Raw genomic sequence first — 11485 nt, 5'->3', positions numbered from 1 at the left:
GTCCGCCTGTCACTGCAGTGCAATGGGCCACCTCCCCCCACCAGAAACCCAAGTGCAGCCCTCCCTTCCCACACCCAACAGCAGCAGGCCCGTCTCCTCTGCCTACTTCTGTAAGCCGCTGCTCACTCCCGGGACGGATGGCTGCCCCTGCCTCTGCTGGACAGGCCCTCTGCCACGCCCTGGCTTCCGAGCAGGCTTTCGTGGAGACGAAGGCCCTGGTACCCACATCCCTGTGTGCTAGAGGGGGACAGGCAGAGCTGCCCCCAGGAGGGAGACAAGTCACACGCGAGGCCTGAGGTGTTGGTCAGAAGGTGCTTTATTGAAGGGCGGGGGCTCCAACATCTCGAAGCAGCTACAACCTGGGGACAGAGGGGAGGCTGAGGGTAGACGGGGGTGCGGGGCCCCACATCCTCATCCACGTGACACCCCCTCTTCTGGTTTGGGCCCTTCCATTTCCCCTCCGGGACCCTCCCTGGCCTGACTCTGCGGCCAGGTGGCTCTGGCAGGCTGACCCTGTCCCGGGCCTGGCCAAGGGAGCATTGCTCCATCACTGGCCACGGCGACCGGGTCTGGGAGGGCCCCGGGACCGCTGGGGACCACTAGGGAGAAGGGGAGTGCCGCTCACTGGATCTCGCGGAACGCCCGCTTCTCCACCAGCTTCACTTTGTACTTGCGCTTGAACCTGGGGGAGGGAGAAGAGAGCATTCGGCGACCTCACGCCCCTCCGGCGCGGGAAGGTTCCCGATGCCCGCCCCGCATGGCAGCCCCCGGCTCTCACTTGGCTCGCTCCCGAGGCTCGATCATGTTTCTCCTCTGGAAGCTCTTGAACCGGTCACGGAGGATGTTGCCCTCAGGCTGCGAGACACGGACAGGGAGGCCTCAGCGGGTGCCAGGCAGAAACCCTAGGGCCCTGACCGCTCCACAGGGTCCAGTGTGGTGGCGGTGGGGGGTGTCAGCCCCGCAGTCCCCCATTAGCCAAGGCCCCCAGTCTGGCCTCACGTACACCAGGGGCTCAGCCCGGCCCTGAGCTCATGGGGTGACAGGTACTGAGCCGTGGGCCGGCCCTGAGCTGGGTCTGGAAGAAGCAACAGGAAGGAGGCTGGAGAAGGGGGAGTGGGCATGGCCAGCAGAGGGAGCAGCAGGGGCAAAGGTGGGGTCAGAAGAAGAGTGCACGGTCGGCCCACTGAAGTACAGCTGGCTGGAGCCCCAAGGCGCGCCAGACCACACAGAGTCCATGGCTGTGTGAGGAGCTGGAGGCACTGGGGAGCCACAGCAGGTTCTGAGTGGGGGGGAACAGGGTCTATTTTGAGCTTTAGGAAGACCCCTCTGGGACTGAAGACGCTGAGAGTGGGGGCCAGAGACCAGGGGCTACAATGGGACCTGGCCAGGAGGAACGGTCTTCTGAGGGCCCCAGGCTCCAACTATCCATCACTCGGCCCCTCACCCCCGGGGACCCCGTGCCCTCAGCCCCCAGGCATCAGCCCAACCAGCCCAGCCTGGGGGCAGCCATGATGTCGCCCATAGTCCCTGGGGGACGTGGGGAGCAAGGATGGGTATCATCACCAGGCACGGGGGTCTCCCCTACAGCACCCCAGCACCCCAGCCACACAAGTACCTTCAGGGTCCTGAGTGAGTCAGACAGCTCCGAGCTGAGCTGCACGTCAATGTCAGGGTCCTGATACCTGGGGAGTGTGGGGCGTCCGGGAGGCGGGGTTCAGCCTGGCCCAGGACACAGGCCAAAGACCCCTCTTGGGAACAACAGGCTGGGCAGTTGGGTTGAGAACACGGAACTTTGGGGGAAAGAGATGGTCTCCCAGGAGGGGCCCAGGCTGAGCAAAGATAGGAAGGCGCCAGATGGGGGATTTGGACCCCTCCCGGCCTCCCAGGGAGCCCCCAGCCCGGGCCTCACTTGAGCCGCCCCAGCCGGCGGGGTCTGTCCGCCTCTGCCAGCCGCCGTGCCTGCCGCCGCTCCCGCTGTCGAGCCAGCTCCGCCAGCCGCCGCGCCACCTGAGCCTTGATCCCACGCAGCCTGAAGACCTCCTGGTGCCGAAGCCGGGCGGCCCGCACGGCAGCCTGCTGCACCCTCTGCGGGGACGGGCGAGGTCAGAGGCCAGGCCGAGCACGACCCGGCCCCGGGGGGCCTTTCCTCCACCTGCTCCCAGGTCACAGCAGCTGTTTCGCCACAGTGCTTGCTTTCTTTTCTTTTTTTTTAAAATTTATTTATTTGTTTTTGGCTGCATCTTTGTTGCTGCGCGTGGGCTTTCTCTAGTTGCGGCGAGCAGGGGCTACTCTTCGTTGCAGTGCGCGGGCTTCTCATTGTGGTGGCTTCCCTTGTTGCGGAGCACAGGCTCTAGGCGCACGGGCTTCAGCAGTTGTGGCTCGTGGGCTCTAGAGCGCAGGCTCAGTAGTTGTGGCACACGGGCTTAGTTGCTCCGCAGCATGTGGGATCTTCCTGGACCAGGGCTCGAACCCGTGTCCCCTGCATTGGCAGGCGGATTCTTAACCACTGCGCCACCAGGGAAGCCCAGCGCTTGGTTTCTGAACCGACCTTCCTTACCCGTTTTTCTCTGTCTGTGGTTCATAAGCCCTCCCCACCCCCCACCCGAACATCATCACCAGGGCAGCAGGCCTGACCTAGCGTGTTCCCCGCTGCATCCTCTGAGCCCAGAGAGGCATCTGGAGGATGCCAGGAACTAGGTCTCAGCTGACAAAGCAGCTTCAAGGATCCCAAAGAGCCCAGAAGAGCAGGCTGCCGACAGGAGAAACCAGGCTGCGGGACCGGGCGGAGCAGACGGGGCCCACGGTGCTCACCAGCATCCGGGCGGCCTTCTCCCGCCGCCGCCGCTGCTCCGTCTTCTTCTCCGCGGAGGCCGGGCGGACGGCTGTGGGCGAGGCCTCTGCTCCCGCGGCCCGGTCCCCTCCAGCCTCGGGCCCCTCGTCCTGGCCCTCGCCCGGCTCCCCTTCCCCGTCCGACTCCTCCAGCAGCCCCTGGCACATCTCCTGGAAGGCAGACTCCTGGGGGGAGGGGGCGGGTCAGGCGCACGGCAGGGAGTGGGCGGGCAGGGGGGGGCGCGCGGGCCCGGCTCACCTGCGTGGCCGCCTGCTCCGAGGCCGGCGGGGCCAGCCGCCGCTCCAGCTGCTCTGCTGCCTTCTGCCGCCGCAGCTCCACCTCGTGGGCCGCCCAGAGCAGCGTCTGGGAGGGGGCGCGGACGCAGGTGAGGACCCAGGCCCTGGAGGCCTCTCCTGGGAGTTACCGACCCGGCCCTCTTACCTCCCACCTGCACCCCCACCCCAGGGCTCAGCCCACCCCCTCGACGGCCCAGGCGCCCCCTCCTCTCCCTGGCCTCCCTGCACCGGCCCAAGGGGGTTTCTAATCCCTAACCTCCCGTCTGCTCTGCCCGTTCTCTTAAAGGACAGTCTGGTCTCTACACACTGCAGGGTTCCACTTCTAGGAAGTGCCCTGAACAGGCACACGCACACAGACAGGAAGAAGTGGTGGATGCCCGAGACCAGGGGAAATGGGGAACCGGGGGGTGACAGCTGATGGGCGTTAGGTTTCTTCCTGGGGTGATGAAAATGTTCTAAAATTGACTGTAGTGACGGCCGCACAACTCTGCATATACTAAACACCGCTGAACCGTGTCCTGTAGGTGAGTGAATCACATGCGTGGAAATCATATCTTGATAAAGCGATTATGTTAAAAAAGAAAGAAACAGAAGAAGACAGCATCTCCCGGTGAGCAACAGCCTCTGCGCGCAGCTCCTCCGCCTGCGGCCGGCCTCGTCCTCTCAGTGCTTCGCGCAGCGCTGCCGGCTCCCGGAGATGCTGTTCCCCGGGAGAGGCACGCGGCCCCCTGTCCCTGCTCAGCTAAGAGTCTGTCTCACGGTGAACAACGCTGAACAGCATTCACAGGAGCACCTGCGTCTACTCAGCGGCCTCGATTTCTCTCCAGGAACCTGAGCTCCCAAAGGGCGGGGCTTTGTCCCCTCTCTGTTCGTGACACCTGTACCCAGCAGATGTCTGTGAGATAAACACTGACTCTTGCCACCAGCTCTTCCTGTTGCTAAACTACCTTCGCCCTTGCACAAAGCTTACTCGGTCACACGTTTTGTTGCCAACAGTTGAAAGCCTTTTGCATTTATGTCCCACAGAGTTCCTGAAAGGTGCCACGGTCTCACCCATCTCTGGGCCTTTGCACGTGCTGTTCCCTCCGCCTGGAACACCCCCCTTCCTTCCTCTCTTACCATAACAAACTGCCCCCCGTCTCAGCTCTGATGCCCCCTTCTCTAGCAAGCCCTCCCTGACTCCCAAGGCTGGGTCTGATGCCCCCCCCACCCCGTGCCCTTCCATCCCAGCCCTGCCCACTTTGGGTCATCACTGTCTGGGAACAGGTCTGTCTCCCCGACTGGACCACGAGCCCTGGGAAGGCATGCCGACCAAGCGGCCAAGCACCGACTGAGAGGCCTGGCGGGGCGGCGTACCTGGTGGTCCTCAAAGGATGGGTTGTAGGAAGCTCCCGCGGGCGTCACCTCCACGGCAGGCGCCTGGGAGGGCTTGGTGTGGAGATGCTGCGGCCGCTGGAGGAGGACGAGACCAAGAAAGGGTAAGGCCCGGGAGCGCCATGACTCAAGCTCCGACAAGTGCTGGGACCCCGGGCCCGGGAGGCGGCAGAGGCCTCAGCACGACGCACGGCCTTCAAGCTAGGAGGTGCCTGCGGCATCCGGAACGATGGACAGCTGGTACCGCGGGCGCAGCAACCCCAGGACGAGCACGCAGGGACACTGCTTGCCTTTCCTGAGTAGGGTCCCTGTCGCCAGAGCGGTGCGGGGGGGTGAGATTTGCAAAACCGTGCGGTACGGTCATCAGGCCGTCACTGAGATCGGCAGCTGTGCTCGGCAGAGGGCACGAGGTTCTGCGTCTGTCAGCGCAGGACACCACAGACAAGGGCTGACGGACACTCAAGAGTGTCGCCCTGCGCCCCCGGGAGCTTGGGAGAAACGCAGGGCCCCGGGCTCACCTGAAACCCGCTAACCAGAACCTGTGCTTTAACAAACCCCCAGGGGCCCCGAGTGCACGCCCAGCTCTGAGCAGCAGCTCCCGGTACGGACTTGCCGCGCCCCTGCCCGGCCGGCCTCCACCCCAGCAGAGGCCCCCCGTCTCCAGCAGAAGCCTGGGGGTCGCCCCTGACGCCCCCTGCCCCTCCCCACAGCCAACTGCCCGCCAGGCTGGGTGCTTCTGCCCGAGGACTTGCCTTGGGTCGCCCCCTCCACCCCCGTGCTGGGGCGCCCGCCCCCACCTGTCTCACCTCCTCAGAGCACCCCACACCCCCACCGCTCCCGTGTGCAAAAGCACTTAGGATAGAAGCCCACAGCCCGAAGTGGGCTCCCCGCAGCCTTCTCCCACCCCCGACCAGCGGGCCTCCGCACCCTACAGCCCCCCCTTGCTGGAGGCTCTGCCCTCCCATCTCTGCAGGCTCGCTCGCTCCACCAGGTCTCCGGCCCCTTAGTACCATCTTACTTTCCAGTGAAGGTTTCCCTCCTCTCCCTAAAGCATGTCCCACTGACCTGCCACCACTCTGCTCTGTGCCCCGGAGGCGGGACTGCCTGCCCGGCTCCAGCAAGTGGGCTCCGGGTCACAGGCCGGTCGGGCTCGGACGCTGAGGCCCCACAGCCTGAACGCTCCCCAGCCCCGGGCTCTGACCCCTATCACCCCGGACGCCCTTCTGACGAATTCTCACCTTCACACCTTTCTTCTTGGTCTGCTCCAGGAAAAAAGGGTCCTGGCGCTCCAAGGGCCGGTCCAGAGGGTCTGCGGAGGCAGCGAGGGGCGGCTGCTGGGGGAACATCGGGGCCCTGAGGGGCTCCCTCCCAGCCCTCCTCCCTTAAGATGGCACCGAAGCACTGACCGGAAGACGGCCCGGGAAGGACTGACTCTCAGACCCCAAAGGGCTTCGAATGCCAGGCAAAAGAGCACGTGGAGGGGGTCCAGAAAGCAGAAGAGACCCAAGGCGGAGGGGCAGGAGCCGGCCACTTGGAAAAGGGGAGCACGAGCGGGAAAACGGTGCCACTTCAAGACACCTGACTCTGCCGAAGACCCTCAAAGCAACACCCGCAGGGCGCCCCCCTCAGATACGGTGCGCGGCAGCAGGGACACTCACTGTCTTTGACCCAAAGGTCGTAGAAGGGCCGCTCGACCGTGTCCTGGGGCCCGGGCTTGGCTCTGGCCGCAGGAGGGCTGAGGAGCCGGGCCTGAGCCCTGCGCGCCTCCCGGGGCAGTTCGCCCTGCTTTGCCAGCCTCTCCCATAGCTGCTGCTTCCGCTTGAGCTTCCTGGCGTTGGGGACCTGGTGGGCAAGGACGCTGGGCCGGGGAGAAGCGGCGCAGGCGCAGCGGGTGAGGCGGGCTCCCCCTGCCCCCGCCAGGCAGCCCAGCATCTCCTCCCTCCACAGGGGGCCTCCTCAGGCTTCTCCTACTCCTCACTCGATCCAGCAGCTTCGGAGACCATCTCCCCGTGTCTGCCCCCAGCCCAGGCCTCTCTCCTGAGCCCCAGACGTGACAACACAACAGCCCCTGGGGCCCTTGCCCTGGCTGTCTCCCAGGGACCGCACACACCATTTCAAAACCAACCTCAGCGTCGCCCCACTGTCCGCCCCATCAGCCGTCCACGCCCCACCCCCACTTCAGGGGTCAGTCACTAAGCCCTGCCTGACCCACACCCGGGCCGTGGCTGCCCACCCAGCCCCCCCTTCCATCCCCAGAGCCCTCGGCCCCGTCCAGGCCCATCCTCACCCGCCCAGCCACAGCGCCCTGGCCCCAGCCTCACTGTCCTCAATCCGCTCTCCAAAGCGCAAATCCGACCCCATCCTCCCCTCCAGTGCCCTTCACCTATCACCCTCCCTCCCCAGAATTCCTTTAGGGTCAGGAAGTGAGTAGGGCCTGCACAGAAGGGTGTGAGGCCAGAACCAGAGGAGAAGGAGGGTCTGGGGGTGGTGGGACACTCACTCTTTGGGTGCAGGAACCTTGGATGTGTTCTCTAGGATGAGGTCGATCCGAAGGGGTTTCTTGAGAAGCAGCGACTTCTTCTGACCTTTGGTCCTCTTCTTGTTCAGCTCTGGGGGTGGGAGAAAGGAAAGAATTAAGGCCTCAGGCCTCCTCACTACCCAAGACCAACTTCCCACTCCCCTCATTCCGGCTCCCCTGGAGACCTGCATCCCAGTACAGACCTGGAGGCCCCAGGCTGACCCCAGGCTCCCACCTGAGGAAAGAGGCCCCTGCAAAGGCAGGGCCCAGGGTGCCCAAGCTGTGACTCCCCACACCACACCCATTTCCTGGGCCAGCTGGAGGCAGCCCTGTGCTGGGGACACAGAGGAGTCAGACCCACAGCCTTGCAGACAAGGGGCTTCCAGAGGCAACAGGGAAGTGGCCACAGAACCATTAATGCTAACAAGGAAGAAAGCAGGTGGTCAGGCGACATGAGGCCCAGGGAGCTGGACTCAGGACCCAAGACGGCCGATTCTTAGCACAACAGCATTTTCTGCTTTTACTTCTAAAGCCTAATAGTAAAAAGAACTCTAGAACAAAACATACTAGGATGGAATCCGCATCCTTCCACTTGCTAAGGGACCTCATGAGAGTGACTTTGCTCCTCTGTGCTGCCAAAATGAGGTTTAACGCCTACCTCACAGGATCAGGCGGCGATGTATCGGGTTGACTAAAAACGTCGTTCGGGGTTTGCCATAACATCTTACGGAAAAACCCAAACCAACTTTTCGGCCAACCCAATAATTGCAGCTGACCATTGAACAACAAGGGTTTGAACTGTGGGAGTCCACTTATACCAGGATTTGTTTCAATAGCAAATACTACAGGAACATACGATCTGCAGTTAGTCGAATCCACAGATGTGGAACCAAGGTACAGAGGGCCGACTACAAATCACACATGGATTTTCGACCCCATGGAACGTCAGTGCCTGACCCCTGCACTGTTCAAGGGTCCATCGTTATTTCAAGATCCCACCGCACAGTGATCACCCGTGGAAGCGCGCAATCGCTGTTATCCTTCTACTTTTTTTTTTTTTTTTTTTAAACCTAAAGCAGAATCTGTAACGACTTCCTCGCCTGTTCACCAGGGCAGCTCCCCGCCTTCCCCTTCTGTTCACAGAGCAGATCTCCTCACTCCTGTGAAAGTCAACCTCTTTAATACCCCTTCCTTACCTGCTCACTCAAAGACCGCTCTAACCCAAGAGGTCCTTTCATTTCCCTTGGACCAGATCCCTTGACTGATCTCATACACGCTCATAAAGGCCATACTGCTGTTACAGCAGCCTGACGTTTTGCTCATTAAAGCTATCGGCTTTCCAGTTAAAACGGACCCCTTAGCTTTTCTAGCCCCTCCTTAAAACAAATCGCTTATTCTTCATCTGTTTTTCCAGATATTGACAGCAAACCTTATTACTCACTGAAGCAAACCCTAACTTGCTTCTCCTCCACTTGTTTTAGAAGGTCCCGACCCTGCATTTTGGCAAAGTAAAGCAAGCGGGTTAAGAGAAGTCTCTTACCAACTTATTCAAGTTGATCCTTTTGTTCTCATTAAAGAACAAACATCTTATTGAGTAAAACAGGTATGATTCCTTACAGCAAGTCCTCGACTTGGTTTTCTGCAGATTAACGGAGACCTCCTGATTTATGATTATCTACTCAACAAGGCAGATCCCGACTGGATTCTCTGGGCATTGAGACCTCTCTGAAACCTCACCAAAAAAAAATGAGTTCTTTAGCTTAGTCCCTAACTTGCTTTCTGTTCATTCCAGGTCCTCTTGTTTATATAGTAAAGACCTTTTTTTTGCAGGTGTTTGCCATCCAAGCCACGTCATTAACACAGATCCTTTTAGAGGCTGAGGGAGCCTCAATAAGGACTAATCATCGCCATACACCCGCCAAAGAAACCCTTCCTTACCTTCATTCTTGGAGCCAGTGTCCACGAAGAAGAGTTTTTCATCTGGGGCCTCTGATATCAAGCCACTGGGAGATGGAAATTCAGAATGTCAGCCATACATGTGGGGGAGAGGGGCACGAAGCTGCGGAAGGAGCAGGTTTAACCTCTCCGGGCTCAGCTTTCCTGTTATGCTCATTCAAGTACGATCTTCCCGCCTGGGACCCCTCCAGGCCAGAGCCCCTTCCTCCAGTTTGCAGATTTTACTACTTAAAACGCACTAGGGCTTCCCTGGTGGCGCAGTGGTTGAGAATCTGCCTGCCAATGCAGGGGACACGGGTTCGAGCCCTGGTCTGGGAAGGTCCCACATGCCGCGGAGCAACTGGGCCCGTGAGCCACAACTGCTGAGCCTGCGCGTCTGGAGCCTGTGCTCCGCAACAGGAGAGGCCGCAATAGTGAGAGGCCCGCGCACCGCGATGAAGAGTGGCCCCCGCTCGCCGCAACTAGAGAAAGCCCTCGCACAGAAACGAAAACCCAACACGGCTAATAATAAATAAATAAATAAATTAATTAATTTTTAAAAAAAAAACAACAACGCACTAAACTAAGCTGGGTGCATGATACGTACTGATACCGGAAAAGTGTGGTTTACCTGGATTCTAATTTAACTGGGCGTCTTGCACCCGGTGACCCTATTAAGCCCCCCAGGCTGTCACCCGGAGTTCCCAGTCCATCCCCTCGGCTTCCCCAGCGGTGCCGGACAGGGGCTCCCAGGCCCCCGGAAGTCCCCCCAGGCGGCTCGGCCTCGCACCCCGCCACACAGAACGTGGCCCAGCTGTCCGCAGTCCCGCCCCACTCACCCGCTCGTGCGCTCCTGCAGCCGCACGTCCTCCAGGAACTGATCGACCTCCAATCCCAGCGGCTCCTGAGCGAGCCGCCGCCAGCCCCGCTTCTTATTTCTTGGGCCTCGCCGCCGCCGCCTCAGCGCCGGGTCCACCGAAGTGGGCCGCAGCCCCAGGAAGCCGGAATCGGCCTCGCTTTTCGAGCACTGCCCGCCGCCACCACCACCACCCTTTCCCACCGCCATCTTGTTAAAGGAAGACCTTGCTCTCCGGCTCCCGGAAATCCGGTTTGGGGCATGCGCGCGCCGAAATCCCGCCCCCCTCCCGTGACCTACTTCCGGCTGCCGCCATCTTGGTAGGGTGGCTGGAGCCGCAAAGGGGCGGGGAGGCTACTATCTTGGTAAAGGCTAAATGGCTCCTCCCTCTTCTGCAGATTCCGGTCCGCCCCAGGTTGTAGGTTTGGGGCTCTAGCCCTAGGCGAAATACCTTTCCCGGCCGCCTAGGAATACTTTTAAAATCTGAGTATCATTTTTAATTTGTTGAATTTTTTAAAAATCTAGTTTTCTTAAAAAAGAAAAGTTATACCCGTCAGTGGCAGATTCGGCACACGAGACTTTCCAATCTCAGAACGTTTGACCTGTCAATGTTCGAACCCTAGCATCTTGGAAATCAGAGGGTTTTCGGAATGTCGAGGTTGGGAGCACAGAACATTACGTGCGAGAAATGTTAGAAACATACATTATTAGAACCCTAGAAGCACAGGCTCAGAATCATTAATCTTGGGTAAGCTACATAGTTGTGCCTCAGTTGCTTCATCCGTAAAATGGGGGCGATAATGGTTCATCTGCCTCATAGGTTGTTCTGGAGATTAAACAAGGTAATATATACAAAACCCTTAAGACTGCCGGGATCTAAATGTTAACTATTGTTATTACCTCGCCCCCTGAGACTTTATCTTAGAATCAATTCATCTATGCTGTTTACAAATAAGGAAGGGAGCTCAGATGCCCTTGGGCCCTGGCAACCATCCGTAGGGATCCAGAGCCTCATAAGGCCGTTCTCCACTCGAAAAAGGCACAGAGAAGGAAGGCGCCCCGGGGGGTTCACACAGCGGAACTCGGCCCGGGGAAGGTGACAGGCCCGGGATTCGGCCCTGGAGACCTGATCACCCACCACCTGGGGCAGGGGTTTCAGCGACCGGCCAGCCTAGCTCGCGTGTGTCCACCAGGGGGCGCCGGGAGCCGCGCCACCGGGCGCGCGTGGGCGGGGAGGGCGCGAGGCCAGCGTGTCCCGGGGGCCGTGGGTGTGGCCTTGGGTGTGAGTCGGCGGGACCACGAGCGGGGTCCCCCCTGGGCGTGAGCGAGCGCGTGCGCACACTTTGGTGGTCCTGATGGGCAGTATCACCTCCTCCCCCTCCGGGAGCCCGCTTGTCCTCGGTGTTACGTGTCAGGAGCTGTGTACCCAGGTTGTGTGGGTGGACGTCGGCCGGCAGGGAGGGGGACGGGGGCACCTTGTAACCAAGTTGGCACACACACACACACATACACACAACCCCACGGCCCAGGGCTTGGTTCCCAGGCCCCCGCGGCAGGAGGTTTGAGGGAGGGATGTCCCGGAGGGAGGGCCTCAGAGTAACTTTTCTTCGGAAAATATGTCGGTCTGGTCCCCAGCCCAGGCCTGAGTCATCAGGTTCCCGCAGCATTGAGTCATG

At 60.6% G+C, this 11485-nt stretch overlaps 1 protein-coding gene and 1 non-coding gene across 2 annotated transcripts; both read right to left on the bottom strand.

Moving 5' to 3' along the window:
- Window positions 1-621: 621 nt before the first annotated feature.
- NOP53 (NOP53 ribosome biogenesis factor) lies at window positions 622-10125 on the bottom strand. The gene is given in 13 exon segments (XM_068528317.1): window positions 622-682; window positions 779-855; window positions 1616-1682; window positions 1910-2085; window positions 2812-3015; window positions 3089-3193; window positions 4483-4578; window positions 5739-5809; window positions 6159-6358; window positions 7001-7109; window positions 8957-9021; window positions 9793-10094; window positions 10096-10125. Coding segments are annotated over 13 exon segments (1563 nt in total).
- On the bottom strand, window positions 1459-1569 carry LOC137753980 (small nucleolar RNA SNORD23). Its single transcript, XR_011071661.1, has one exon. It is a non-coding gene; the product is annotated as a small nucleolar RNA SNORD23 (small nucleolar RNA).
- Window positions 10126-11485: the final 1360 nt, after the last annotated feature.

The sequence above is a fragment of the Eschrichtius robustus genome, chromosome 19 (assembly GCF_028021215.1).
Source record: "Eschrichtius robustus isolate mEscRob2 chromosome 19, mEscRob2.pri, whole genome shotgun sequence".
NCBI classification, from domain to species: Eukaryota; Metazoa; Chordata; class Mammalia; order Artiodactyla; family Eschrichtiidae; genus Eschrichtius; species Eschrichtius robustus.
This window is presented reverse-complemented; position numbering and strand designations above follow the sequence as displayed.